This window comes from Punica granatum, chromosome 4, assembly GCF_007655135.1.
Source record: "Punica granatum isolate Tunisia-2019 chromosome 4, ASM765513v2, whole genome shotgun sequence".
NCBI lineage: Eukaryota > Viridiplantae > Streptophyta > Magnoliopsida > Myrtales > Lythraceae > Punica > Punica granatum.
The window spans coordinates 4,162,303-4,185,140 of record NC_045130.1 but is presented as its reverse complement, the minus strand read 5'-3'; the positions used below and the strand labels follow the sequence as shown (position 1 = coordinate 4,185,140).

At 41.6% G+C, this 22,838-nt stretch overlaps 6 protein-coding genes across 9 annotated transcripts; 3 read left to right on the top strand and 3 right to left on the bottom strand.

Moving 5' to 3' along the window:
* Window positions 1-1,635: 1,635 nt before the first annotated feature.
* On the bottom strand, window positions 1,636-3,792 carry LOC116202475 (probable histone chaperone ASF1A). The gene is made up of 3 exons (XM_031534047.1): window positions 3,330-3,792; window positions 2,382-2,497; window positions 1,636-2,287 (listed from the first exon to the last, which is right to left on the bottom strand). Exons 1-3 carry the CDS (start codon window positions 3,436-3,438, stop codon window positions 1,928-1,930), a joined length of 585 nt encoding a protein of 194 aa, XP_031389907.1. The 5' UTR covers window positions 3,439-3,792; the 3' UTR covers window positions 1,636-1,927.
* Window positions 3,793-4,580: 788 nt separating this feature from the next.
* LOC116203141 lies at window positions 4,581-5,521 on the bottom strand. Its single transcript, XM_031534805.1, has one exon. The coding sequence runs from the start codon at window positions 5,338-5,340 to the stop codon at window positions 4,786-4,788; it is 555 nt and encodes a 184-aa protein (XP_031390665.1). The 5' UTR covers window positions 5,341-5,521; the 3' UTR covers window positions 4,581-4,785.
* A 1,205-nt stretch (window positions 5,522-6,726) lies between these two features.
* On the bottom strand, window positions 6,727-10,197 carry LOC116205698 (integrin-linked protein kinase 1-like). The gene is made up of 11 exons (XM_031538343.1): window positions 9,496-10,197; window positions 9,289-9,381; window positions 9,129-9,212; window positions 8,941-9,032; window positions 8,607-8,727; window positions 8,343-8,422; window positions 8,143-8,205; window positions 7,940-8,031; window positions 7,758-7,846; window positions 7,562-7,674; window positions 6,727-7,462 (listed from the first exon to the last, which is right to left on the bottom strand). The coding sequence occupies exons 1-11, from the start codon at window positions 9,760-9,762 to the stop codon at window positions 7,336-7,338; spliced, it is 1,221 nt and encodes a 406-aa protein (XP_031394203.1). The 5' UTR covers window positions 9,763-10,197; the 3' UTR covers window positions 6,727-7,335.
* Window positions 10,198-10,767: 570 nt separating this feature from the next.
* LOC116205853 (loganic acid O-methyltransferase-like) lies at window positions 10,768-12,375 on the top strand. Its single transcript, XM_031538539.1, has 2 exons — window positions 10,768-11,470; window positions 11,651-12,375. Exons 1-2 carry the CDS (start codon window positions 10,775-10,777, stop codon window positions 12,002-12,004), a joined length of 1,050 nt encoding a protein of 349 aa, XP_031394399.1. The 5' UTR covers window positions 10,768-10,774; the 3' UTR covers window positions 12,005-12,375.
* Window positions 12,376-12,993: 618 nt separating this feature from the next.
* On the top strand, window positions 12,994-18,248 carry LOC116205158 (cleavage stimulating factor 64). Of its 2 annotated transcripts, none has more exons than XM_031537660.1 (10): window positions 12,994-13,390; window positions 13,687-13,765; window positions 14,546-14,720; window positions 14,859-14,892; window positions 15,036-15,247; window positions 15,337-15,414; window positions 15,578-15,613; window positions 15,711-16,208; window positions 16,918-17,190; window positions 17,696-18,248. In XM_031537660.1, the coding sequence occupies exons 1-10, from the start codon at window positions 13,360-13,362 to the stop codon at window positions 17,843-17,845; spliced, it is 1,566 nt and encodes a 521-aa protein (XP_031393520.1). In that variant the 5' UTR covers window positions 12,994-13,359; the 3' UTR covers window positions 17,846-18,248. The 2 variants fall into 2 exon arrangements, with proteins under 2 accessions (XP_031393520.1, XP_031393519.1); XM_031537659.1 differs by having other exon boundaries at window positions 15,006-15,247.
* Window positions 18,249-18,664: 416 nt separating this feature from the next.
* Window positions 18,665-21,666, top strand: LOC116205821 (pentatricopeptide repeat-containing protein At1g34160). Of its 3 annotated transcripts, none has more exons than XM_031538494.1 (3): window positions 18,665-20,810; window positions 20,918-21,082; window positions 21,319-21,666. In XM_031538494.1, the coding sequence occupies exon 1, from the start codon at window positions 18,857-18,859 to the stop codon at window positions 20,582-20,584; it is 1,728 nt and encodes a 575-aa protein (XP_031394354.1). In that variant the 5' UTR covers window positions 18,665-18,856; the 3' UTR covers window positions 20,585-20,810; window positions 20,918-21,082; window positions 21,319-21,666. The 3 variants fall into 3 exon arrangements, with proteins under 3 accessions (XP_031394354.1, XP_031394355.1, XP_031394353.1); XM_031538495.1 differs by having other exon boundaries at window positions 18,665-20,814; window positions 20,918-21,034; XM_031538493.1 differs by having other exon boundaries at window positions 18,665-20,814.
* The last annotated feature ends 1,172 nt before the right edge of the window (window positions 21,667-22,838 follow it).

Here is a 22,838-nt window from a genome sequence, read left to right as displayed (position 1 = left end):
CAACCTCTGTAAAATCTCTAATTTTAAATATGGGCGAGTGTATGAAATTAATTATGTTAGAGTAGGCTAATTAATACAAATAAGGAAAATAAGATTTATTAGAAATTAGTTTGACAAGGTAAATTTATTATAGTTAGGCAATTTAATGTTAGAGGCTTTAATCTATTGGGGAAACAAGTAAATCTGACATAAACTAAACAAGGCAAATTAATTTTAGGAGCCTTAGTCTACGATGGATATATTGCTTAGAATTGAAGGCCTAAAGCAATTGCTTTTTTTGCCAAGCCATAGGGCCGACCCCGGTGATATCCTTCCTTAACATATCTTATACTAATTTTTATTTTATTTTATTTTTTAAGAAAACGAAAGGTACTTCCCCATTTATCCTGTTTTGTGCAAAACAATTATATAATATTGTACATGTAGGCATTATACAATTATTCGTATATTTCAGGTGTTATTTATTGAAATGTAAATCATCGAACGCTTCTCGTTGAAATCGCTCTGACGTTGGTCTTGGAAGTGATGCTTATATTTGGATCGTCCAAGTCATGTGACTAAAGATATGGCTGGTTCCTGCAGTTATCTTACAAGCAATTATTTAGTAAATAATTAGAGTTGGGACCAGAGCATGAATCAAACTTCAAGATCCCATCTTTTAATACGATTATTGATTAATGTGACTAGAGATATGGCTGCTTCCTGCAGTTATCTTACAAGCAATTATTTAGTAAATAATTAGATTTGGGACCAAAGCACGAATCAAACTTCAACATCCCATCTTTTAATACTATTATTAATTAGTACTTGTTGATTTATTACCAATAAATTAACATGTAATTCGTGATCTAGACCTTGTTGAAATGACTAAAGCCCATTGAAATGGAACATTAGCGATGCGTTTGGATTCATAGTTAAAGTAATTTTGATTTTGATTGTGGAAAGGACAAATGAGTTGGAATTATAAATTTGACTTGGGAAACGCGTGTTTTTGTTATGTAGTGTGTTGAGTTAAAATTAAAGTTAAAATTTTTCACTTGGGAAATGTGTATTTTTGTTACGTAGTGTGTTGAGTTAAAGTTAAATTTAAAATCAAAATGATTTTAACTTCAAAAACAACAAGCGGCCATAGTTGTTTTATGCTCGCAATTTGGGTAAAAGTTGATGTTATCTCTCATTTTAAGACTCCAATTTTTTTTTCTTTTTCTATGTGAAATTGTAGAATTGTTTTTCGTCTCTTCAAGCTGGATAGTCAATGAATTAACTCTCATCGTTGACTTGACCGTAATCAACGGTTTATCTATGATGTTGAAATAAGTAGAGGCAATTTCCTCATTATGTCGCGTATCAAACAGCCATTGATTCTGATATTATGCCGAGCTAGAGCTTGGTTGTTACTGCTCTTCTTATGGCGAAGCCACCGAGATAGAATTATTCCAAAGTCAGAATTTAAGTAAATGTTGTGCCTACCAAAGAGATCGAGAAGATATAGAAACTGTACATAGTAGCAGCCAGTAATCACTCGAGAGCACATATTGCTTTCACAAGAGATAATCATGTTAGTGACATAAACTTATGTATACTTGCTTAGTGTATAGGACTCGAATAATCTGGAAACATCATTGACACGAAAGATTGGACAGAAAGAGTTCGGTATAAATTCATTATCTAAGGCAAACCTACTTCAGTTAATCATTGTTGCTTCGTACCAAATGTCTCGAAACTGCAAATAAACAGACGATAAGCAGCCAACCATGGGAGACATAAAAAGCCTTGATTCGTCCTAGTTATTGCACTGCTTCGACAGCCAAAAACATGCTGCTGTGATGAATTTTCTTGATCAATATCTTGCAAAACCGTCTCCTACATTGTAGACTAAAACCACTCTATTAAATACAGAAAGACTGATCAAAGAGTATTGCGGTTCCTAAGCTTCCTGCCCGGAAATTAGTGTTCCTGAATCAGCTGGTTGCTCACCATCTCCAACAATTTCAGTAGGCTGATCTGGTGGAGGCGCCTGTAGTTCTTCTCCTTTTTCACCATTCTCAGGGTGGAAATTGATTGGGAACTTTGTGACCCGAGGCTTATCAGATAAGATGTTCCTTTGTACTTTATCTATCAACACCTTCTGGGGAGGTTCCTCTTTCAGCTGCTCGTCTTCATAATCATTATTCACGTAGTAGCCTACACGTATAAATTCTTGCCCCAGGTAAGAGCAAGTTAAGAGAAGTACAGTAACACCGATGATGTCTTCTTCACGGATCTTTGATGGATCCGGTGGGTCTGCCTGCAAATTAATGAACCTTGTTTAGGAACATGAAATCGTGATAAATGCAAATTTTACATCAATGAGAGGGTAAGCAGATAAAGAGTATGAGCACCTGCAGTACAAAGCGATAGTTCCCAACATTAACAGGCCCGACGAGTACACTCTCTAATAGTTGGTCATAGGTCTCATCCTCAGCAGATCCCACATAGATAAGCTTCCATTCTAAATCTGAAACAGAGGAAACCCAAACAGGGTTCAGATAATGGTTCCTTGGATACGAATAGATACGAGTATTGATGAAAATTGAAGCACGTTACAATCAAACATATTAACTATCAGAATCTTCCACTCGAAATCCCAAACAAGGTGGAACACTAAATCTTGGAATATTCATGAAGAAGCTGCAATTCCAGATTACTCCTGAGGTAAAATTGAATATCGGAAATATTCAAAATTCACCTCTTTGCACAAAGTCATAGCCTGACCAGTAAATCTCAGGTACGGGAATTATGTGCACAAAATAAATGTAAAGGATACTGCAGAAGAAAAGAAAATCAAGCCAGCATTCGGTAGGTTTCCGCATATTCATGCTACAACAAGATAAAATGAACATGATCGACAGCCTGAACTGCTGTAACACCATTTCCTCGTTTCCCATCAGAGGTTTTCTCATGAAAGGCCAATTAACATGGAATTAGTGACAGAACAAAGCTAATGAACGAGAACAGGACCACTACAGATGTAATCTTCATGCTTCAACCTCCACAGATAAATCAAAGGCCCAGCAGGTATTAAGCATATCCTCTCAAAAATTATAATTTTTTCTCATCAAAACCATACAATCGACAGTGATTCACATCGAAATCGCTTCATACACAAAATCTCGAAATTCTTTACATCGGACTTCAACATGATGTATTTTCTTGAACAATCAATTTGTATACTCTTCCGCACCTTTTCTCCATTAACAAACACAGCCACTTGCTCGCTTAGCGAAAAGACCTAGCTTCCATTGAACAACATAACTGCTCAAAAATAGCTCAGGGCACTGAAAAGGTACCGTCGTTGAGCGGAGACAGGCACTCGTACGAGATCTCGAACTGGAACGGGGTCAGGAACGGCGCCGGGTTGTCCAGCACGGTGACGTTTGTGATGTTCACGGCACTCATAACTAACACCGCGGAGGCAGACCACCACTCTGCTCGGCAATCAACCTACTCTGAGCTTCAAGCCAATCGGGAGCTCGGAACCCTAATTTTCACTTTCTCCTCCGTCAGGTTGAAGAGACGAAGCCCGTAAAGGCGAAGGCGCGAAGAGGGAGAAAGTTGATTCCGGTGGCTCCGGTTTGGGTACGGCTCGGAGGATCTGTGAGGCCAAGGCTTTTATGCGCAAGGCCACCGGCTGTAGCCGGTGGAAAGCATTATGGCGGGAGAGTCGATCTCTCTCTCAAAACTGCCGATGGGCGGGAAGTGAATCCTCGCGAGTTCACGGCTTCGCCTTTTTAATCTTTTCCCATTTTTTGCTCCTTTCAAGATGTGTACCAAAATGGGATTGTCAAGATTAGATTTATCGTCAATTTAATCCGCCCTGGTTGATGACAATAATTCGTTTCACTAGTGCGCTTTTCGTGACTGTAGCGCTCGAACGTGTATAGTCATTTGATTTATCATATAATAATTAACAATTTGATCATCACTTGTCTATACTATTATAGGAAAAGGGAAAAAGAAACGAACTTTGCTTCCTCATTTTCATTAAAGAAAACTAATAATTATTTTTCTATGAAAAGGAAAAAAAGAGGAAAACAAATTCGGTTCTGGGGACTTCGGATCAGACTGCCTCAAGCCCATTTTGTATTGAAGCAGAAATATATGTCATGCGAGGCTGAGTTTAATTTATCCATTGGGCCTGTTTTGGGCCCAATCGAGCAACGGCCGATTGTGTGGAAAAAAAGGTTTTCCTTTTCCTCTGGGAAATTTGTGAAAACATTTTCCTTGTTTTCCCATTTTTCGTGATACTAGACTTGTTTAGTTTTCGATTTTCAGGAGTGACCGAGGAAGCTCAACCAGCGCTTCTTCTTGATCGTGTCATAGTGCTGCACGATGAGATCGTCGGAACATCGCCGGAATATATGCAAATTAACGGACGAATTTACTCTTTATTTATCTTATTAAGTCGGATCTCATTCGAGATTTGTTGATTGAGCGAATTTCATGCCAAGTGAATTTGACTGCACAATTTTTTAATAACTCGAAACAACATTGTGATACCCAGTACACACATAAATATATAATCAGCTCAAATTAAGATATGTATAAATTGGTTAAGCAGCTACACAGGAAAGGTTTTAATTAATAACACGCATCAATTTTTCCCCAAAAAAAAGCTGGAAAAAAAACCTATATGAACAATTAATGATAGGATAATTAATTTACATTTACATCTTGATATATTCATACAATTGAAAACTAAAATATCACAAAATGTCTTCTAACCGAGCTTCCACTTGCTCGTGCTCATCTCGAATAAATTTGATCATCTTCGGCTATTGTTTCGAGCAAAGGCTTCTTCGACCGGCTCATTGACATCCTGTGCATAAACTCCGGCAATGAGAACTCCTCGATCCCTTCCAGGCTGAGCTTCGGCGCCTCCGAACTGATCCTGTCAGGTCCCCGCAGGGGCACCTCGTCAGATTCAGGCGAGACCCTCACTCTTCCGGCCCCCGAACCGATATTGGAAGGCGCCTTCTTAGAGGATGAAGATGCTTTGAGGAACAACGGCCCCAGGTCGGAGGCAGTGATCGTGGAACTGAGCCTGTTCATCGGGAACATCACGTACACGTTACCCATCTCGAGGTCCTCGTCCGCGTTCAGGGCCGAGAATTTCCGGCCAATGCGTAGGGATTGGGAGTTCACGAGGAAGTGGTTCGGCGTCTCGAGCATGAGCTCGGCTGCATTAGTCGGCGTGAAGAACTGCTGCACCTCGCCCGTCGGAAGTATCACCTTCGCTGCGGATCTCAAGTTCCCGGAAGCTGTCTGAGTCGAGAGCGTGCAAGAGATGTAGTTTCCCATAGTATAGGATATCAAACGTACACACACAACTCGGGTTTGTGCTCGAGCTACCTAACAGACTCCGGTTTCGATCGGAAGTTCGAGAAAGGTTTATATAGATGGGAAGGGGGGCTTGTGTTGAGGCGTGATTGAAGATTAACGGAGAGAGGAGCTGTCAATGGTTTGGAGAAGTTGGGTAGACATTCATATATATATATATATATGTAGAGGATGAAGAATCAAAGGGGCAATAATGTAAAAGTGCATATCATAATTGAGGAAATATGAAAAAATATTAAGATTTAGTGACGGGCCAGTTAGGAGAATATATATAGTTTACAGTTATGACAAATATTGCGGTAGTACTCCGCGTAGTGTAAAGTTTGGAAAAAAAGAACACCGTCATTAATTTAAGCAGCTCGACGTTTGTTATTTTAAAATATGATTTTAAGTCCGAATTTTATCAGTTAAGAAAATTCACGCTGTGAAAGTTTTCTTTTAATTTATGGACCGATTCAACTCGATACTTAAAAAGTTAGTTTCTATTGAATTTTCGAATTAATGGCATTGTATATAAGGAAAAAAAAGAGAGAGTTTGGAAGTAAAGAGAATATTCAAATGAAAAGGAAATAAAATAATTGGGGATGAAGCAAAAAAAGGTTCGTTGTGATACCAATTTCCAGTTGTTATCACAACTCAATATATTTATACAATATATGTATATATGGTTTGATCAATTGACGCTGTCAAGGAATAAAGATACAGTTATCTGACAAATGCGTGTGGGACCCCTTTATAGTGTGAAATACTTTTTCTCGATTGTTTTGGTATGGCAATAAAATTTCATGCGATATTTCATGGAGTGGGAGTCACGGTTCTGCCGTTAATTATGTGGCTGATATATCTGATTTTATTCTATTTTCTTTTACTCTTGTTTTGGCAACTTATGCGAATATAAATGCATGTGATTTATGGTCATATAAGCATAATATATACGTGTAATATATATATATATATATATATATATATTTATGTAAAAGTAAAGGGTTCTCTACCTTAAAACATAAGGTTTGGGATTTGAGTACATGAAATTAAAGGATGTCGATTAGCACGTAATAATAACTTATATAATAACTTAATCAAAAAGTCTAATAATGCCCATTCAATGATTTGCCTATCTATTGATGGGAAGAATGCGTAGGATATTAACCGTACTTCCCTTATACATATTAGTTTATGATCTCTGTTATATATTCAACAATTATGACAGAGCTCATCGAGCTTCCACCTTGGAAAGACATGACCGTCTTATCGTCGAGCCAAATTTCATTGTCTAGAAAATAATAATAATAATAATAATAACTTGTGAAGTATTTATTAATACGTGATAGACTTCGATCACTGATATAAGCATTAATTAAATTTCTTTTTTTAAAAAATTTGGCATTGACCCGAAAATTAAAATGGAGGAAAAATATATATCTATATCTATATCTATATATAATATAAGAACATTGACTTTTTTTTTTCGGTGGGGTTACTTTAGGATAAGAAAGCTTCATGAATTCCACCGTTAAGTTCGGAGAGGACGAAGAGCTGGGCGACGTCGGTTCCCGTGTCTCCGCTGAAATATAGAATAGCCTGACCCCGCTGCCGTCACGGGATCGTCGGTGCACTTCTATTTATTTATTTATTTATTTCGTCCTGACATTCCTCTCTACTTCCTGTCAATTTCTTCTCATAACATACATTTATCTTCTGGAACTTGTAATATATCGACAGTTGCAGGCACGCCACTTACCAAATTAACAATGTCTTAGTGGGCATGCCCGTCGAGGTGCCGAGAAGTGTCTAGGAAAATGATCTAGGACATCGTTTTATCGCGAACTTATCTAGGTGACCGAGACATCGAGGATGTCTGAGAAATGGTCCTTGACTATTATGCACGTAGTTTAGACAGATAGACATTCATCGTACCATCGGAAGAAGAGGGAACAACTGTGTATTCGAAGTGGCTCAGCAAACTGGGCACGGAGCCCTTCCCTGCATTTGAGCAGTCTCGGACACTTCCTCGAGGATTTGTATGACAGACGTAAAAGAAGGTTCTTTGACTGGGGTTCTGCTCGTGCATTGCTCGATCAATCTGCAGCATACGAACCGATTGAGAGAATAAGCTGATTAATTCAGATTTGCTTGTTCGGTTCTGGATTAAGCAATAAGAAGGGACAATGATTTTGCTCACTGTTGAATTCTAAGGGGACATTTGCTATGCTGAAACTTTGGTTGGAAGTCGACCAGCACTGCGTGTGTGCAGTCGAAGTTCGAGTCGGGAAATTCATGCCCGCCTTCAAGCATCTGCTCTTTTACCAGAATCCAATATCTCAAAACCGCATAATACCGAGAATCTTATCTCATGAGAAGGGATTGGTAATGTGTACCTGATAGAGTATGAACCCGAACGAATGGATATCTCTTTTGGTGTCGCTAGAAGGGCTGCTCCTGCTGCCTGATTTAATCTTTCTTTGGCCTTTGAGATGAAAAATTCGGTTTGATTTGATTTAGTAAAAACTCATAGATTCTTTTGGGAAATGATGAAACCAAGGAGAGTACAATAGAATACCGTTGTCTTGATTCGGATGGATCTGCTCGCACAGCATATGGACCCAGTATTCCCCGATTTTCAAATGTCCGCCTTCATCCTGCAACAAGTTCCTGCATTCGGAAAAGGATGTAGAGAAATTTATCCGATTGGACACGCGTGAGCGAGAAATTATCTTATAGTATCATTTCGAGGAGCATTAACTATCCAAAATTAAGGCTTGCCTGGGATTGAGATGATTGTGAACTATGGGGAATGGCTTGTGCTGGTGCAGGTAATTCATTCCCCTGCAAATTATTTCTCACTTATAAGGTTAAATCCGGAAGTATATGTGGTCATCACTATCGAATCACATATTGCTATATTCAAGATGCAGGCTCCAAGGTATAATTGGTGAAGGAAAAAAAACCTAGATTAGACTCACCGAGCGATATCGAGTGCATAACGCAGAGCAGTCTGTAGGTCGAGTCTAGTTTTCTTGCTCATGATATCATCGAGGTTCCCCTGAAGACATCTCAGAACGAGTAGCATTCCATAAGTAAATCCTAAATTGGCCTCCTATTTTCTGCTTATACATGATGATGCGAATAGAACAACCCACGCGGCTCATCCCATGGAAGATTTAACTATTTATCGACAAAGAGCCATTAGGAAAACAAACATTACCGCTAATCTTTCTGGCGCATACCTTTGGTAGATATTCCGAGATGAGGATCATTTCCTCCCCATGAATGATCGAACCGAGGAACTGCAGTATGTTGGGGTGTCTGAGTTCTCTTAGGAGGGTGTTGTCCTTAGCAGACAATATCCTGCACCATGCTAAATTGGACTCGAAATCTCAGTCTGCTCACTTGCGGGCTTCATCCTATTGAAGCCGTCGAATAATAGATACATCACTACGACTTCAAACAAGCCTGAGCTTCTAGATCAGGCAGAACCTTGTCTTTCAATTGTACATCTTCTTTAAAAATACGAGACGCAACTTGAGCAAATAAGAAAAGCTGCCGGTGATCATTACGCACACTGTAACGCGATGCTGGATTTGTCTCTTGATAACAGTCTTCACGACCCACGTTCCCCGCCACTTCACCTTCTCGGATTCTCCATACTTACCCTGGAAAGAAAAACATTGAAACCGAAACCTCAGTGGATGATCGACCAGAGGATGGAGAAGGACGAGATTTTTTTTTTTTAGAAGATTCTTTTGTACCTGATCTATGATGGAAGACTGCTGCATATTTAGTTCTGAGATATCGATTTTCACCTCATTCGAGTCCTTTTCGTTTCTAACTGTCTATAGAAACACAAACCAGTTATCCTATAAGCAGATCACTGTCAATCGGTCAATTTCCTTTTGTAGAATCGAATACCATTGGTTGATCGTTGATAAAGTCGATGCCACCATTCACTTCAAGAATCCTGCATATGTCTCGGTGTTCGTAGTGTCTCGCATCAGTTAAGGGCTTCATGATATATAATACAACACATAATATCAGCAACTAAACAAGTCATATACGACTGATCCTGTTCAAGTATGGTATAAAGGACTAGGGATCAGGTGGATCTTTTGAGGTTACCGTGTGGCGCCAGCGGTCTTTGGGGTTGACATTGGCTTTGTAGAGGACAAGAAGCTCGACGATAGGGGCATGGCCCTCGCTCGCAGCCAAGTGCAAGGCAGTCCGCTTGTCATAGTCCTGCACATTCGGGGAAATCCCCTCCCTCAGCATCTGACTAAGTCCCACCCGATCCCCTCTCGACGCAAAGCTCAGGAAGTTCCCTATGAGCTGCATATCAAAATCGTAAGACATCTCCCCACTCTGAATCTGGCTATCCTGATGTGTCATGCTGACGATTGAACAAAGGAAATTGAAACCGACTCCCGTCAATGCATAGTCAGGTTGTGAGAAGAGCTTTAAAAGAGTCGGGGCAGACGAAAGGGGCCAAGTTTATAGGTAGAAGTTGGCGGGAAGGTCAATGAAGATGTCTCTTGATTCCAACGGCAAGACATAACCTTTCTTCCTTGTAATGGAATCAAACTCATTCGATTTCTAATTAAGCTACTCGATGAAATTCACACACGCACACTTATATATAGCAGGTCATAACCAGTGAAACAATCTTACAGGTACATCACCGGTAACCACTTCTCCTTGTTTTTGCTTCAACGGATCATGCGCAACTGTTCTTCTGGTATTCACATGTGCGTATATGCCCCTGGCACAGGACCTAGAAGATTATTCCTCATTGAACGGGGAACCGGCAACTTCTAGTAATCAGACAACTCCGGCATGGCTGTAGGACACTCACATTAGTCTGCAGATCTCAGAGGACCTTATTCATATCGAAATATCATAGCAATCAAGAGTTAAACATCCATTTCACCTTGTTGCAACATGTTGTTTGTCAATTTTAGAATAGCCTTGGTTTTATTCAATATTCTAATATTTCTACAAGCCAACAGAAACTGATTTCATATTCAATATTCCAATAATTCTACGAGCAAAACAATATTCTAAATAAATCTGACATTATGTTGTTGTCCCTACTGAAGCCTGACATCAAATCCCATGAAGCAACCTCATTTTGGACCTTGCAATAAGCTCCATATCCTTTACTTCAGTCCGGGGCAATTTGTCAGCCTGCAGAGAGAAGGAAAAGGAGCTGAGATGGCCCAGATGCCGACCCGACCAGTTCCAACGAATGGAGGAGATGGCCTATACAGCTACCATCATAATTCATCTTTGCAGGCACGGTTACAAAACTCAGGCTCTGCTAGTTCTAGGAAACCGTCTTTCGTCTGCCATTTTTAACGTGAGATATGCCAGTTTACGTTCCGTTCACTTTCTTACGACGAACATGATTTTGCAGAGATGGGGAGTGGAGAAGGCCAAGGAACTGATTGCCCGAGCAATTGCCGAGAATCTCAATGTGAAGCAACTCGTAGGTACTGGTACTGCTTCTTGTCCCGGCGGCAGAACCACATTCTCCATAGCGGACCTAGGCTGCTCAGTGGGGCTTAACACCTTCATCGCGGTTGAAAACATAGTCGACTCCATCAAGCTGAAGCTGAACCCCGCCAGCCTCAGCTTAGAATGTATTGAATTCCAAGTCTTCTTCAATGACCTCGTCTCCAACGACTTCAACCTCCTCTTCAAGTCCCTCCCTAGCGAGAGGGGCTACTTTGCAGCCGGTGTGCCTGGCGGCTTTCACGGGAGGCTGTTCCCAAGCAGGTCCCTCCACTTTGTGCACTCGTCTTACGCCCTCCACTGGCTCTCTGAGGTCCCGAAGGAGGTGGTGGACCCTGGATCACCATTCTATAACAAGGGGAGGATCGGCTATGCTACGGCCCCAGTGGAGGTATACGAAGCGTTTGTCGCGAAGTTCTCCGAGGATATGGAGAGGTTTCTGAATGCCAGGGGAGAGGAGGTAGTTGGGGGAGGGTTGTTGGCCTTTATCATCCCCTGTCTTTCAGATGGACTTCCTCCTTCTCAGTGCTCCCTCCCTGCCATTGGAGACGTCTTGGGGTCAGCCCTCATGGACATGGTCCATCAGGTATTAGTATACTCTAGATGGCACTTTTTCTCCGTTGAGATTACTAATTGTACTAGACTTATTGGTTGAGGCTAATCCTTGGTCGGTCATCAGGTTGGCCCTGGCCACGAGTTTAAATAGCATTCTCAGTCTTGTTTTTCCTGAGTACCGACTTCATAATTTTTCTTAATCTTGCCTCAGGGCATGATCACCGAAGACAAGGTGGACTCATTCAACCTCCCGAGGTACCACACAAGCCCGAAGGAGTTAACCGCGATAATTGAGAGGAGTGGCAATTTCAGCATCGAGATGATGGAGGTACTCGACCGCCCGCCGATGCCTGAGGTCATCGACAAGTCTATCTGTTTCCGTATGATGGTCCGGCACTTCCGGGCTACATTGGAGGGACTGATCAGGGAGCAGTTTGGGGACGGTTTGGTCGATCAGGTGTTTGAGCGGTTCAGCAAGAAACTTGAGGAGTCTTCCATCTTCACGGACCCAAAGTACAAGCCCGGTGTCGAGATGTTTGTGCTTCTCAAGCGCAAGATCGCTTGAATGTCAAATAAACTGCAATACATGTCTAAAAACATTATTCAAGATATCGCAAGACGAAAATTAAAGTTATAGGTTCGTTGTTTCACGTAGATTGTACGGTATGATCATACTGGTTCAATGGAGGAGCTGGCAATCTATTCGTGCCAGGGAATCAGAACTCCTATTATGCACCAATTGATGAAGATGGTCGAGCCAGTCCAAAATAGACAGTTGAGGTTTGATGCAGTACTATCGAGTCGAATGGTTTAGATCCAATGACTTTGATGTGCAAAGTCGATATCTAACTAGCTCTCCAACACGGTAGGCCACTTTATTAGCTCCTCTACCATATTGATCGATTCATTCTCCAAGAGTTGGGCAACTGACTCGACAGTGCAAATTTTCAGTTCAGATGCAATATAGATCTATCAAGTTAAGATTAGCTGTTGTTTAATGCGAAATTCCGAAGGATCAATGTCTTTAAGGTATACCAAGAACCATTGGCGAAATGTTTTTTTTTCGGTGTGTACTCTGATATCCAGAGCCCAATGGGATCTGACTAATCCAGTCGGGAGGTCGAGTATTAATGATTATTCTTCCTCTCAACAAGTGCGCTTCCTGGCTCCTCCTTACGGAGTGAGTTACTTACCACTCAACCAACACTTTTGTTGGTATCATTGGTGAAATGTTAAAAGAACCGAATGCATACACTTTCAATGAGCTTGACCTTGACAAATATACGAAGAAGTTCATATAGAAATTTCGAATACAAATCTTATCTGTGAGATTTTTCTTTCTTCTGTTTTGCATATTATTATTTTTTTCTTAAACCAATGCATCGCATTTGATCTATTAATCTCCATTATAAGAAAAATAACATAATTCAATAAATTGAGCAACAAGCAAAATGAAACTTTTTATGTCCAAAAGGGGTTCTTCATTTCGGATCAATATAACATTTTTATGAACGCTTGAAAATCATAATTATCATTCAATACCCAAAAAACGTAAGTAAAAGGAAAAAAAAAAAAACAGGAACAGAAGAAAATTACAGGGAGAGGGAGAGAGATAGAGGGGCCGAGCTTCTCTTCTCTGCAAATCCTTCAGCTCGACACGGGTCGAGAGAAGTCGCTGTCTCCCGCGATTCCGCTGAGCTCTGAGCTCAAAGACGGATTCACATATTCCGACCCAGCTGGATTTTCTCTTCTTCTTCTTCTTCTACAATCTGTCGTATACGGGGCGGTAGCAGTTCTGAGCATAGAAGCATCGAAGGGGATTGAATTGGGCGGGGACAGGTGATAGTGACCGGGCGGCGATGTGGAGAAGGAAGAAGATGAAGCTGGGCTTCACCTTCTGCTCCTGCTCCTGTTGACCTCATGGCCTCTTCCCAGCACCGCTGCGTTTTTGGTACTCCCTCTCTCTATTGGTTCCGGTACTCCTTCTGCTGTTTTTGATTGGGTTTAGCTCGGAAATTTGGACTTTCCAACTGTTCTTCCAGTCTAAAGTTTGAATCTTTTGACGTGCCCTTTAATTTAGATTGGGATTCTGTTAGAGATTCTGGTCGTGTTGAGACGTTGTTCCGATTGATAGAGCTGGTGGGGTTGAACATGAAGTTCTGAAAATTGATAAAGATTCTTGCTTTTCACTGTTTTGGATTTCAAGATGATGCTTGTACATTTTTAACTGTCTTGTTTTGCTTTCAGTTGGAAACATTCCCTATGATGCCACAGAGGAGCAGCTCATAGAAATCTGCCAGGAGGTTGGTCCTGTTGTATCCTTCAGGTCCGTGTGTTTCATTTGGAGTTATGCAACGTTACCTACTGTTTCTATTGCTTGTTTGTGTAGCCCTTTTGTAATTTGGACTTAAAATTAGTGCCTTTGGCCACAAAACTTGTTTTAGCCTCAAAATCCTTCATGCTAGTAACCCAATCGATCCTCATGCACTGTAACTTTCATCTCAAGGATATTTCTTATGATTGACAAGTACGTTAAATATGGCCTTCTTCTAAGCCTGATCCTGTTTGCCATCTTTCGTGCTGTGTCAGTAACAGTAACTAAGCCAGGAAGAATTTGTCGACTTTGGTCGCCGGAGAGAAATAGGTCAGACTTCCTAATGAGGACTAAAGGGGGGAAAAAGGATAACACAATATATAGGGTAGACTTGGAGGCGGATGAAGACTCTATATCTTGATTTTCTCAACGTTAAGTTGTTTAATCATTGGTCCTGCATAATTGTCTTCGTCATGGATGATGGTCTTTAATGGGCATTGATACCTGTAGATTGTATCACTCCTCAAGGGAATTGATAAGCATATTTGGGTTCTCCAAGTTGTTGATGAGCCTTACATTGCAGATGATAGAATAACTTTTGCATGTCTGAAGTCTGTTCATTGTAGTCTCTTTTGAGAATCAAAATTTTGCAGCACTCTCAATGGTTAATACAATATTTAACCCGGAAGATCACTATAGGAATACATTTCAAATTTTCTGTCATAAGCAATTTGCCACTGTCTTTCAACAGAAAATGATCTGTAAATTCGTCTTCACTTGGTTTTGTTTCAGATTGGTCATTGATAGAGAAACTGGTAAACCCAAAGGTTATGGTTTCTGCGAGTACAAGGATGAAGAGACGGCATTGAGTGCTCGCCGTAATCTTCAGGGGTATGAGATTAATGGCAGGCAGTTACGGGTTGATTTTGCTGAAAATGACAAAGGTTCCGATAGGAATCGTGAGCAGGTAAATTACATGCATTGAAGTTGCATAGGCCATCTGTTATCTTTCTGGATGGTCGTAAGGCACGATGGTAGCTGCTGGCTTCTCTGTTTACTGTATTTGCAAAGATTAGGAACTAAAATTGCTATGCTCCTGTTGCAGGGACGTGGAGGACCTGGACTGGCAGCAAATTCTGGTAAATTTCCTAAGCATTGCCAAGCAATTTATGATTCTTTTTTTTCCCTATGTCTAATGTTGAAGGGACATAATCTTGGACTTGCTTCTTTTTGTGGTGATGGATGCACATAGATCCTCAAAAACAAATTGGTGGTCTCACAGGTCATGGGGAATCTGTTCATAACCAGCCCATCGGTCTCCACATAGCTATAACTGCTGCAGCTGTTATGACCGGAGCTCTTGGTGGTCCTCAGGCGAGTATGCTACCGAATCAAAATGGTCTTCAGCAGTCAGCACTGGCCAATGACCCGTTGACACTTCGGTTAGCAAAATTATCTAGGAACCAACTGACTGAACTTTTGACGGAGCTAAAAGTAAGTGTATAGCTGGAGATTTTCTCAACTTTCTTGATAGATTAATATGCAATTCCACCTCTTATTTTCTTCCAAATCTGCGATGTCAGGGCATGGCTATGCAAAATAAAGAATCAGCCCGGCAGCTGTTACTTGCAAGACCACAGTTGTCCAAAGCTCTGTTTCAGGTGCTTGTCAATTAGTTGATGAGCTCCTTCATCTTGTGTTTTAGCTCACATTCTGTTTGTCATTCAGAATCTATTTGTTGTCACCATTTGACACCAATAACTTGTCCTGAAAGAAAATTCTGGCTCCTTAAATGGGATTTTACAACTTTTCCTCTCTTTGCAGGCAGAGATAATGCTAGGTTTGGTGCCTCCACAAGTGGTTAGTCTCATGTCAAGTGTTCTGTACCTGGTTTTTGTTCTTTTCACAGTTTATTTTGTGAAGAAAATGACTTATGTTCTTCTCCAAATACCTGCAGTTGGAGATGCCAAATCTTAGGCAGGCTCCTATTCAACCTTCACAACCTGCTCATAGAGATGCTCAGCTGAGTCAGCAGCAAGCTTTCCCGACTCTGTCTGCACTCCCCCCACTTGCGCAGAGGACCCAGCCTGGTCTGATGCCCAAAGTCCAACCAATTCCTAGTGTGCCTCAAAATTCCTTTGGGCTTAACCAGTTTTCTGGGTCCTCACAAGCTCCAATGCAACCACAGGTGCAGCTGCCACAACCACCCACCTTTCAACAGGGAACATTACCTGGTCCTTCAGGAGCGTTGAGTAGTATACCTGTCAGACCGGTGGGTCCTGTGGCAACTGTCTCTTCAGCAAACCTGCAGACGCAATCATCTTCAGTTCAACATCCAAGACCGGTCGGAGCTGCAGATTTGGGGTATAATCCTTCGATGGGGCTTGCTGCTGCAAGCAACCGGGCCCTTTCTCTTATTCCTCCTCGTCCTTCCACATCGGACGCAGCCTTTCAGGTGCCAAAATTAAACTGATTTCCCTCACAATAGTTGTTATTTGCAATTATATTCTATCTTTTTTCTTCTTGAGAGTATGGAAAGGAGGTGTTGTGTTGCCTTATTTTGGTCATTGCCAGTTAGTCAGAACTCTAATCTTGGCCCCATATGCATGCATGACAAGGCAGGGCAGACCAAGAAATTTGTTTCCTGCCGTTTCCGCTTCTAGCCGTGATTTTGAAGTCCTATCATAAATCTTAAGAAGTGCCACTGGTACCTCATAGAAATTATCAATATCTGTGGCAGAATGTGCTGTTAGATTATCTTGAGTAGAGTCCTTTAAATGTATTAGGTGGTTAATACAACTGGTGAGAAGCACTCACTGTTCATTTGGCTAGGAAAATTCGAGGGGAAATATTTTTATTTTTAGGGAGATTTATATTTCCTTGATTGTTTTTTCTTTTTTTAATAGCAATACGTTCTTCATTGTATGCATAACAAGCTGGCATGCCTTAGCTGCCCCTCCGATTATTTGTTGCCACATGCCCGGGCATTGATGGAAAAAATATGAATTTCTATTCAAATCAAACCCAATTCATTAAACATTATTAGCATCTTCCCCAGCTTGGCTGGTTATCAATATTTTTGCGTGATTTTTCTTCTTCTTTTCATGCTGACTTTTTTGTATCATGGCAATTTGTCACTGACTAAAGTTCTTTTATATCTATAGCCTGGTTCCTTGATATCATCAGGCATTCCAGGGAGAATCATTAATGATGCTGCTGCCAGATCATCTCAAATACCACAGGGCTCCTCTTTTAACATGAATGGTCAAAGTAGCCGTCCCTCTAAGCTGATGAAATTGGAAGATGGAAGAGGAGCTGCTTTTCCGAATGGAGGGCCAGATACTGCTGCTGGAGCTAGAGCCCCTCCAGTGGGCCCACCATCCTTCACGCCGGTTCCCAAGCCAGAAGGGCAGTATCTTGAAGAACAGATACCTCAGGTATTAATTGGTTTGCTTTTGTTGATGTAATCAATTGGTTGCACATGTCCACCATTATTAGCATTTAACCAAAAGATTTATTGCTTGGGAGGTCGTTTGGTTAAGTTGTGAAAATGTTAATCTTTAATCTTTATAAAAGGCCATTTGAGCCCACTCCAATGAGTGAGGGTTTACAGATTTACTTGAATGAATTTTGTCTTGTTGGTGGATGATTAAGCAAAAGAGAGAGGAAGGCTCAAATGTCGAACCTAGAGTAGCATTACCCTGGGGCATGTGCTCAACATGTCAGATGATTCTAGCTTTTAGTTATGAAGGATGTAGGTAGTGAACTGTGCAAATTACATGATGTTGTATCAGCTTGCGAGAGTGAACCCAAGAATAGCAGTATAAATTACCATGATACTCGAACCTACTGCCTTCTTTTCTACTGTGTAAATGCTGATTAATAGAATTCGAACACCATCCTGAATCTTTCGACTTGTGGTTGTTGGTCTCTTTTGTCCAGCCACAGCTCCCACCCGATGTAGAATCCGCGTTACTGCAGCAAGTGATGAGCTTGACATCCGACCAGCTGAGTTCTCTGCCACCCGAGCAGCAGCAGCAAGTGCTCCAGCTTCAGCAGAAGCTCCGAAGAGATCAGTGGCAGCCCTCTTAGAAATGCCAATCTATGATGCAGCAAAAATCACGCCGTTGTCATTCATCATTATGCAGGCTCAAGATCATATTTTTTTATGCCTGGGAGAACTAATCATGAAGATTGGGATCCGGCCTGCAGTTCTCATGAGGATCATCTTGTTTGTGCAACTCTTCAGAGATCTGTCTGTAGGTTATCTGGGTAGAGGGAGAAAATTTTGTGTAATTTTTCTTCTATAGAAATACGTTGCTTCTCTTGTACTAGTCCATCAATCGCTCACTGTAGATGCCGGCTTCATTCCTCCATAGTGATATCAAACTCCATTTCTGTTCTTCTGAAAAGCCAGCTGAACGAACCTAAAGAACTTGTGACTGGACAATTTTGCTCGATCTATGTTTCTTCCGATGACGTCTCGGTTAAACTGCAAGCTTAAGTTTTGCTAATTTTTCCTAATTATCCTCCTAAAAATTATCCTTACTATGGGATCGTAAAATCTTTGTTCAAGCTTGTACTGTAAATTTTTCATGGGAATGAATTCACGGACATGACACATTGGTCATCTCAGTCATAGAAGTAATGCTCGGTATGGTGATGCTGCTTTTTCAATGAGCTCGATAATGGAAATGTGGGATTTCATATCATTTTGAAATACATTTTTATGGATTATTTTTTCTTTTTAATTACAAGAGGGGTTCGTGAACGAATAAAATATAAATTTTAATAGTTAATAAAGTGACATGTATTGAATTATTTCTAAATAGTCGGCACGTTGAATTGATTTACTCACCGAACTGACCCATGCCTCAGGATACAAGAATAATATATCCATGCACCTGTCTCACCCTCTGATTAGTTTTAGTAAGTTCATGTCGCGATATATCCATGCACCTGTCTCACCCTCTGATTAGTTTTAGTAAGTTCATGTCACGTTCGGTTCGAATTTTAATCTCAGCCTTGTAGATATTGCGGCCACAAGGAACATAGTTAATATTCTCTTCAGTCCAACGTTAACGGAAGGAAAGGAGAGAGGAGATGCATTTTGATGCTGTGCTGAAGAAGTGCGCGTCCCTCTCCCACGTCAAGCAGCTCCACTCCCACCTCCTCACCACCGGCCTCTTCCTCTCCAACCCCGCCGCCCGCGCCCGCATCCTTGACCTCTGCGCCGCCTCCACCTTCGGCGACCTCCATCTCGCCTCCCTCATATTCCAACACACCCCTTATCCCTCCACCAACGACTTCAACGCCCTCATCCGCGGCACTGCCCTCAGCCCCCACCCCCTCCGCTCCCTCCACTGGTATGTCGCCGCCCTCCGGACCTCCCCCCGCGGGGTTGACGCGCTCTCCTGCTCCTTTGCCCTCAAGGCCTGCGCCCGTGCTCTTGCACGCGCCGAGGCCGCTCAGCTTCATTCCCATGCGCTGGGCTTCGGGTTCTACGCTGACGTGCTGCTGCTCACCACCCTGCTCGATGGGTACGCGAAGATGGGCGACCTGGACGCTGCGTGGAAGGTGTTCGATGAAATGCCGAGGCGAGATATCGCGTCCTGGAATGCGCTGATCACCGGGTTGGCCCAGGGGAGCCAACCCCATGAAGCGGTGGCCCTGTTCAAGAGGATGACAGATGAAGGGTTGAAGCCCAATGAAGTCTCCGTCCTCGGGGCCCTCTCTGCTTGCTCCCAGTTGGGTGCGGTAGGAGAGGGCGAGAGGGTCCATGAGTACATCAGGAACGAGAATCTCGATGCCCACGTCCAAGTCTGTAATGTGGTCATCGATATGTACTCGAAATGCGGGTTTGTCGATAGGGCATTTGAGGTCTTCAATTCTATGCCATGTAGGAAGGAACTGGTAACGTGGAACACAATGATAATGGGGTTCGCTATGCAGGGAGACGGGTATAAGGCCATCGAGCTTTTCAAGCAAATGGGTCAGGGTGGAGCTAAACCCGATGCAGTGTCATACCTTGCCGTACTATGTGCATGTAACCATGCGGGATTAGTGGACGAGGGTCTTAGGCTGTTCTACTCTATTTCTGACTCCGGACTTGTGCCAAACGTCAAGCATTATGGTACCATAGTTGATTTATTAGGCCGAGCAGGGAGAATTCAGGAAGCTTATGATATCATCGTCTCCATGCCGATGATGCCTGATACAGTTCTTTGGCAGAGCCTTCTGGGTGCATGCAAGACTTACGGGAATGTGGAGATGGCAGAGATTGCTTCTCGCTACTTGGTGGAAATGGGTTCAAAGAGCTGTGGGGATTTCGTGCTATTGTCGAACATTTATGCAGCTCGTGCAAGGTGGAATGATGTAGGGAGGGTGAGGGAGGCAATGAAGGACCAGGACGTGAAGAAGATTCCTGGGTTCAGCTACATTGAAGTGGGTGGCCTCATACACAAGTTCAACAATGGAGATCAGAGGCACGAAAACTATCGGGAAATTTACAGGAAGCTCGATGAGATTAAGGCCAAGGTTGGGGAGTATGGATGTGTTGCTGGAACTGATTTTGTCCTGCATGACATTGGACAAGAGGAGAAGGAGAACGCTATATATTATCATAGCGAGAAATTGGCTGTTGCTTTTGGTTTGATAAGCGTTCCTGAGGGTAATCCCATCAGAGTGATTAAGAACCTGAGGATATGTGGAGATTGCCATGCTGTGATTAAGCTAGTCTCTAAGATATACAATCGGGAAATCATTGTGAGGGACCGAACTCGGTTTCACAGATTTAGTGCTGGTTCTTGTTCTTGCAGAGACTACTGGTGACAAAGTATTCTTATAGCATATACTTCCATAACAATATTGGGGAGGTGATATGTAAACATTTTCCTTAGGGATCCAAGGAACAGGTGCAATGATCGGCATTCGGCTTGATTTTCCATGCCCTAATCATGCCTTAAAATTCCTGCTCATAGCACCAAGGAGATCAAAGTTCCTGCCTATTTTTCCTCGATGCGGATCCTTCAAATAACTATTTCAGTACACAATTATTGTGTGTATGCTTCTCTACCCATTTGTCCCGATGTCTCCAGACTTGCTGAATTTCCCTCCTAAAACCTACCGAAGAAATTTTAACTTGCATCCTTTCTATTTTTGCAGATTGTCAAAGATAATTATGGGTTCCCAAAATGCATCGAGCGAATCCTTTCGACTCCAAGGGATGGCTGCTACCCACAGAATGCCGGGAAACTTGCACGAGGAATACGGTTTCTTCAAGTACGTGCAGATGATTAAATAGAATGCTTGTCGGGAACCAACAGTAAAGTAAGTCCATGAAACTTCTGTGTCGAACATGAACATGTCTACATGAGTATTTGGCCTGTTTTATATTAATAATTTAAGGCTATGGTGCTGGGCTTTCTCGAATTATGAATCCGCTACTAGAATGAAACTGGATCCTCTAAGATAGAGTAAGTCGTTTAATTGATTTTTCCAATCTTTATTTCGTTGGGCCGGCTTGGGTTCTAACTGTGTAACGTGTTGAATTGGCCATACAACAGGCGGACCCCATATTGATGATCCATTCAGCTGCAGTGCAAGGCTGGTATCAGAATAGAGGACAACGTGGGGACGGGGACAAAGTGCGCATCGAGGGATATATGACTTCTATCAGCTAAGGTTCAATAAGTGATACTTTGATTCATGTGACGCGGATCGAATCTGTTCAGATCTGATAGATCGCACGCATTGGACATTATGGGCAAGCTCTCGTTCTCATCAGCTGCCTGAAAATGTAGCGAGCTCATAATACGTCAGGCTATAACTATTCAATCAATTGTCAAATGATAGTACATCTGTATGTTCCATAAATTTTGAGCATCCAACTATTTTATTCGGCCTTCTACTTTGGTTTCGGATTTGCATCCCTTAGACGACAAAATCTTCTGTTCTTGGAGCAGAAGAAGGCGTAGCTTCGAAATGTGAAACCTACAAGCCGAAAAATCTACCGAGCTTCTCATAACTAATGTTCGGGTTTGAATATTGTGAATGGAGAAAGTCCGCGATTACAAAAGTTTTATTCTTTAACGAGCCGATTTGGTTTATATTTCGATGCCAGGTGATGCATGCCATAAAATAAGTTGGGAAATTTGATGCCTTCCAAAATGGTAGCAATGCGTGTAATGTATTGATGCAGAGTTGGTTATTATTTTGGCTAAAGTTTGTATCTTATAGACCTCTCTTGGACTCTTACCAATTCAAATATCTACCGCCATGCTTTGCTCAACAAAATAAATAAATAAATAAACGAAAGGAAAAAAAGAAAAAAAAATCCTACCTACCACCACCAACACACCTCTGCTCTCAACCTCACCTGCCACCTCTTGTGAGTCTTAAGTAAGATTTCGCTGAATTTCGTATGCCGTTACTATATATATTTTTTAATAATTAATCTAAAAGTTCTTTTTATTAAAAAAATTTATTCACAATGGTATGAATTATAATTTATACAACATTCAAGGGCTTCTAAATATATGTATATATAGATCTGTGTGTGTGCTAGAAGGTTTTACTAAACACATTTTAAGAAGAATTTGACATTTTTTATTTAGCATTTTATTAGATAGCGGAAAAAAATATATATTATCAGACAATTTTGCTAAATTCCAAAGTGGGAGGTTTGATCCGCCAATGATTTGACGCCTATACTTATCTTTGGAAAATAGGCTGCACCGGACACCATTTCTCGTTTAATTTTCAGCTTCCGTCACTAGTATCTCCAAATAATGCTATGTGTTGATCCATGAATCATGATATATTGCCACACCGCCTTCGATTTGTTCCCCTCGACGTGTCGTGAGGATCTCATCACCTTGATCTAGTATCGCGGGTTCATCCTAATTAATATGATGAGAGTATGTAGATTCGATCACATATAAAGTCACATCGAAGGTGAATGTTCTGCGAAAACCTGCTAGCATGCAGATTAACTTTTCAAAGATCAAGATCGTAAGTTTCCTTAAAGTTTCACTGGGTTTATATGTTGTTGAACTCATGTCCAATTTATAAGTGTGTGAACTAA

Excerpts from the sequence above, each read along its gene's own strand:
- LOC116202475 (XM_031534047.1), bottom strand. The coding sequence starts at position 3,438 with ATGAGTGCCGTGAACATCACAAACGTCACCGTGCTGGACAACCCGGCG. Across the intron at positions 2,498-3,329 it reads CCTGTCTCCGCTCAACGACG|ATTTAGAATGGAAGCTTATC; the intron begins GTACCTTTTCAG and ends CCTCTGTTTCAG. Across the intron at positions 2,288-2,381 it reads ACTATCGCTTTGTACTGCAG|GCAGACCCACCGGATCCATC; the intron begins GTGCTCATACTC and ends ATTAATTTGCAG.
- LOC116203141 (XM_031534805.1), bottom strand. The coding sequence starts at position 5,340 with ATGGGAAACTACATCTCTTGCACGCTCTCGACTCAGACAGCTTCCGGG.
- LOC116205698 (XM_031538343.1), bottom strand. The coding sequence starts at position 9,762 with ATGACACATCAGGATAGCCAGATTCAGAGTGGGGAGATGTCTTACGAT. Across the intron at positions 7,847-7,939 it reads CCATCCGAATCAAGACAACG|GCCAAAGAAAGATTAAATCA; the intron begins GTATTCTATTGT and ends TTCATCTCAAAG. Across the intron at positions 7,675-7,757 it reads TCGGGTTCATACTCTATCAG|ATGCTTGAAGGCGGGCATGA; the intron begins GTACACATTACC and ends GTAAAAGAGCAG.
- LOC116205853 (XM_031538539.1), top strand. The coding sequence starts at position 10,775 with ATGATTTTGCAGAGATGGGGAGTGGAGAAGGCCAAGGAACTGATTGCC. Across the intron at positions 11,471-11,650 it reads TCATGGACATGGTCCATCAG|GGCATGATCACCGAAGACAA; the intron begins GTATTAGTATAC and ends ATCTTGCCTCAG.
- LOC116205158 (XM_031537659.1), top strand. The coding sequence starts at position 13,360 with ATGGCCTCTTCCCAGCACCGCTGCGTTTTTG. Across the intron at positions 15,415-15,577 it reads TGTCCAAAGCTCTGTTTCAG|GCAGAGATAATGCTAGGTTT; the intron begins GTGCTTGTCAAT and ends CTCTCTTTGCAG. Across the intron at positions 16,209-16,917 it reads CATCGGACGCAGCCTTTCAG|CCTGGTTCCTTGATATCATC; the intron begins GTGCCAAAATTA and ends TTATATCTATAG.
- LOC116205821 (XM_031538494.1), top strand. The coding sequence starts at position 18,857 with ATGCATTTTGATGCTGTGCTGAAGAAGTGCGCGTCCCTCTCCCACGTC.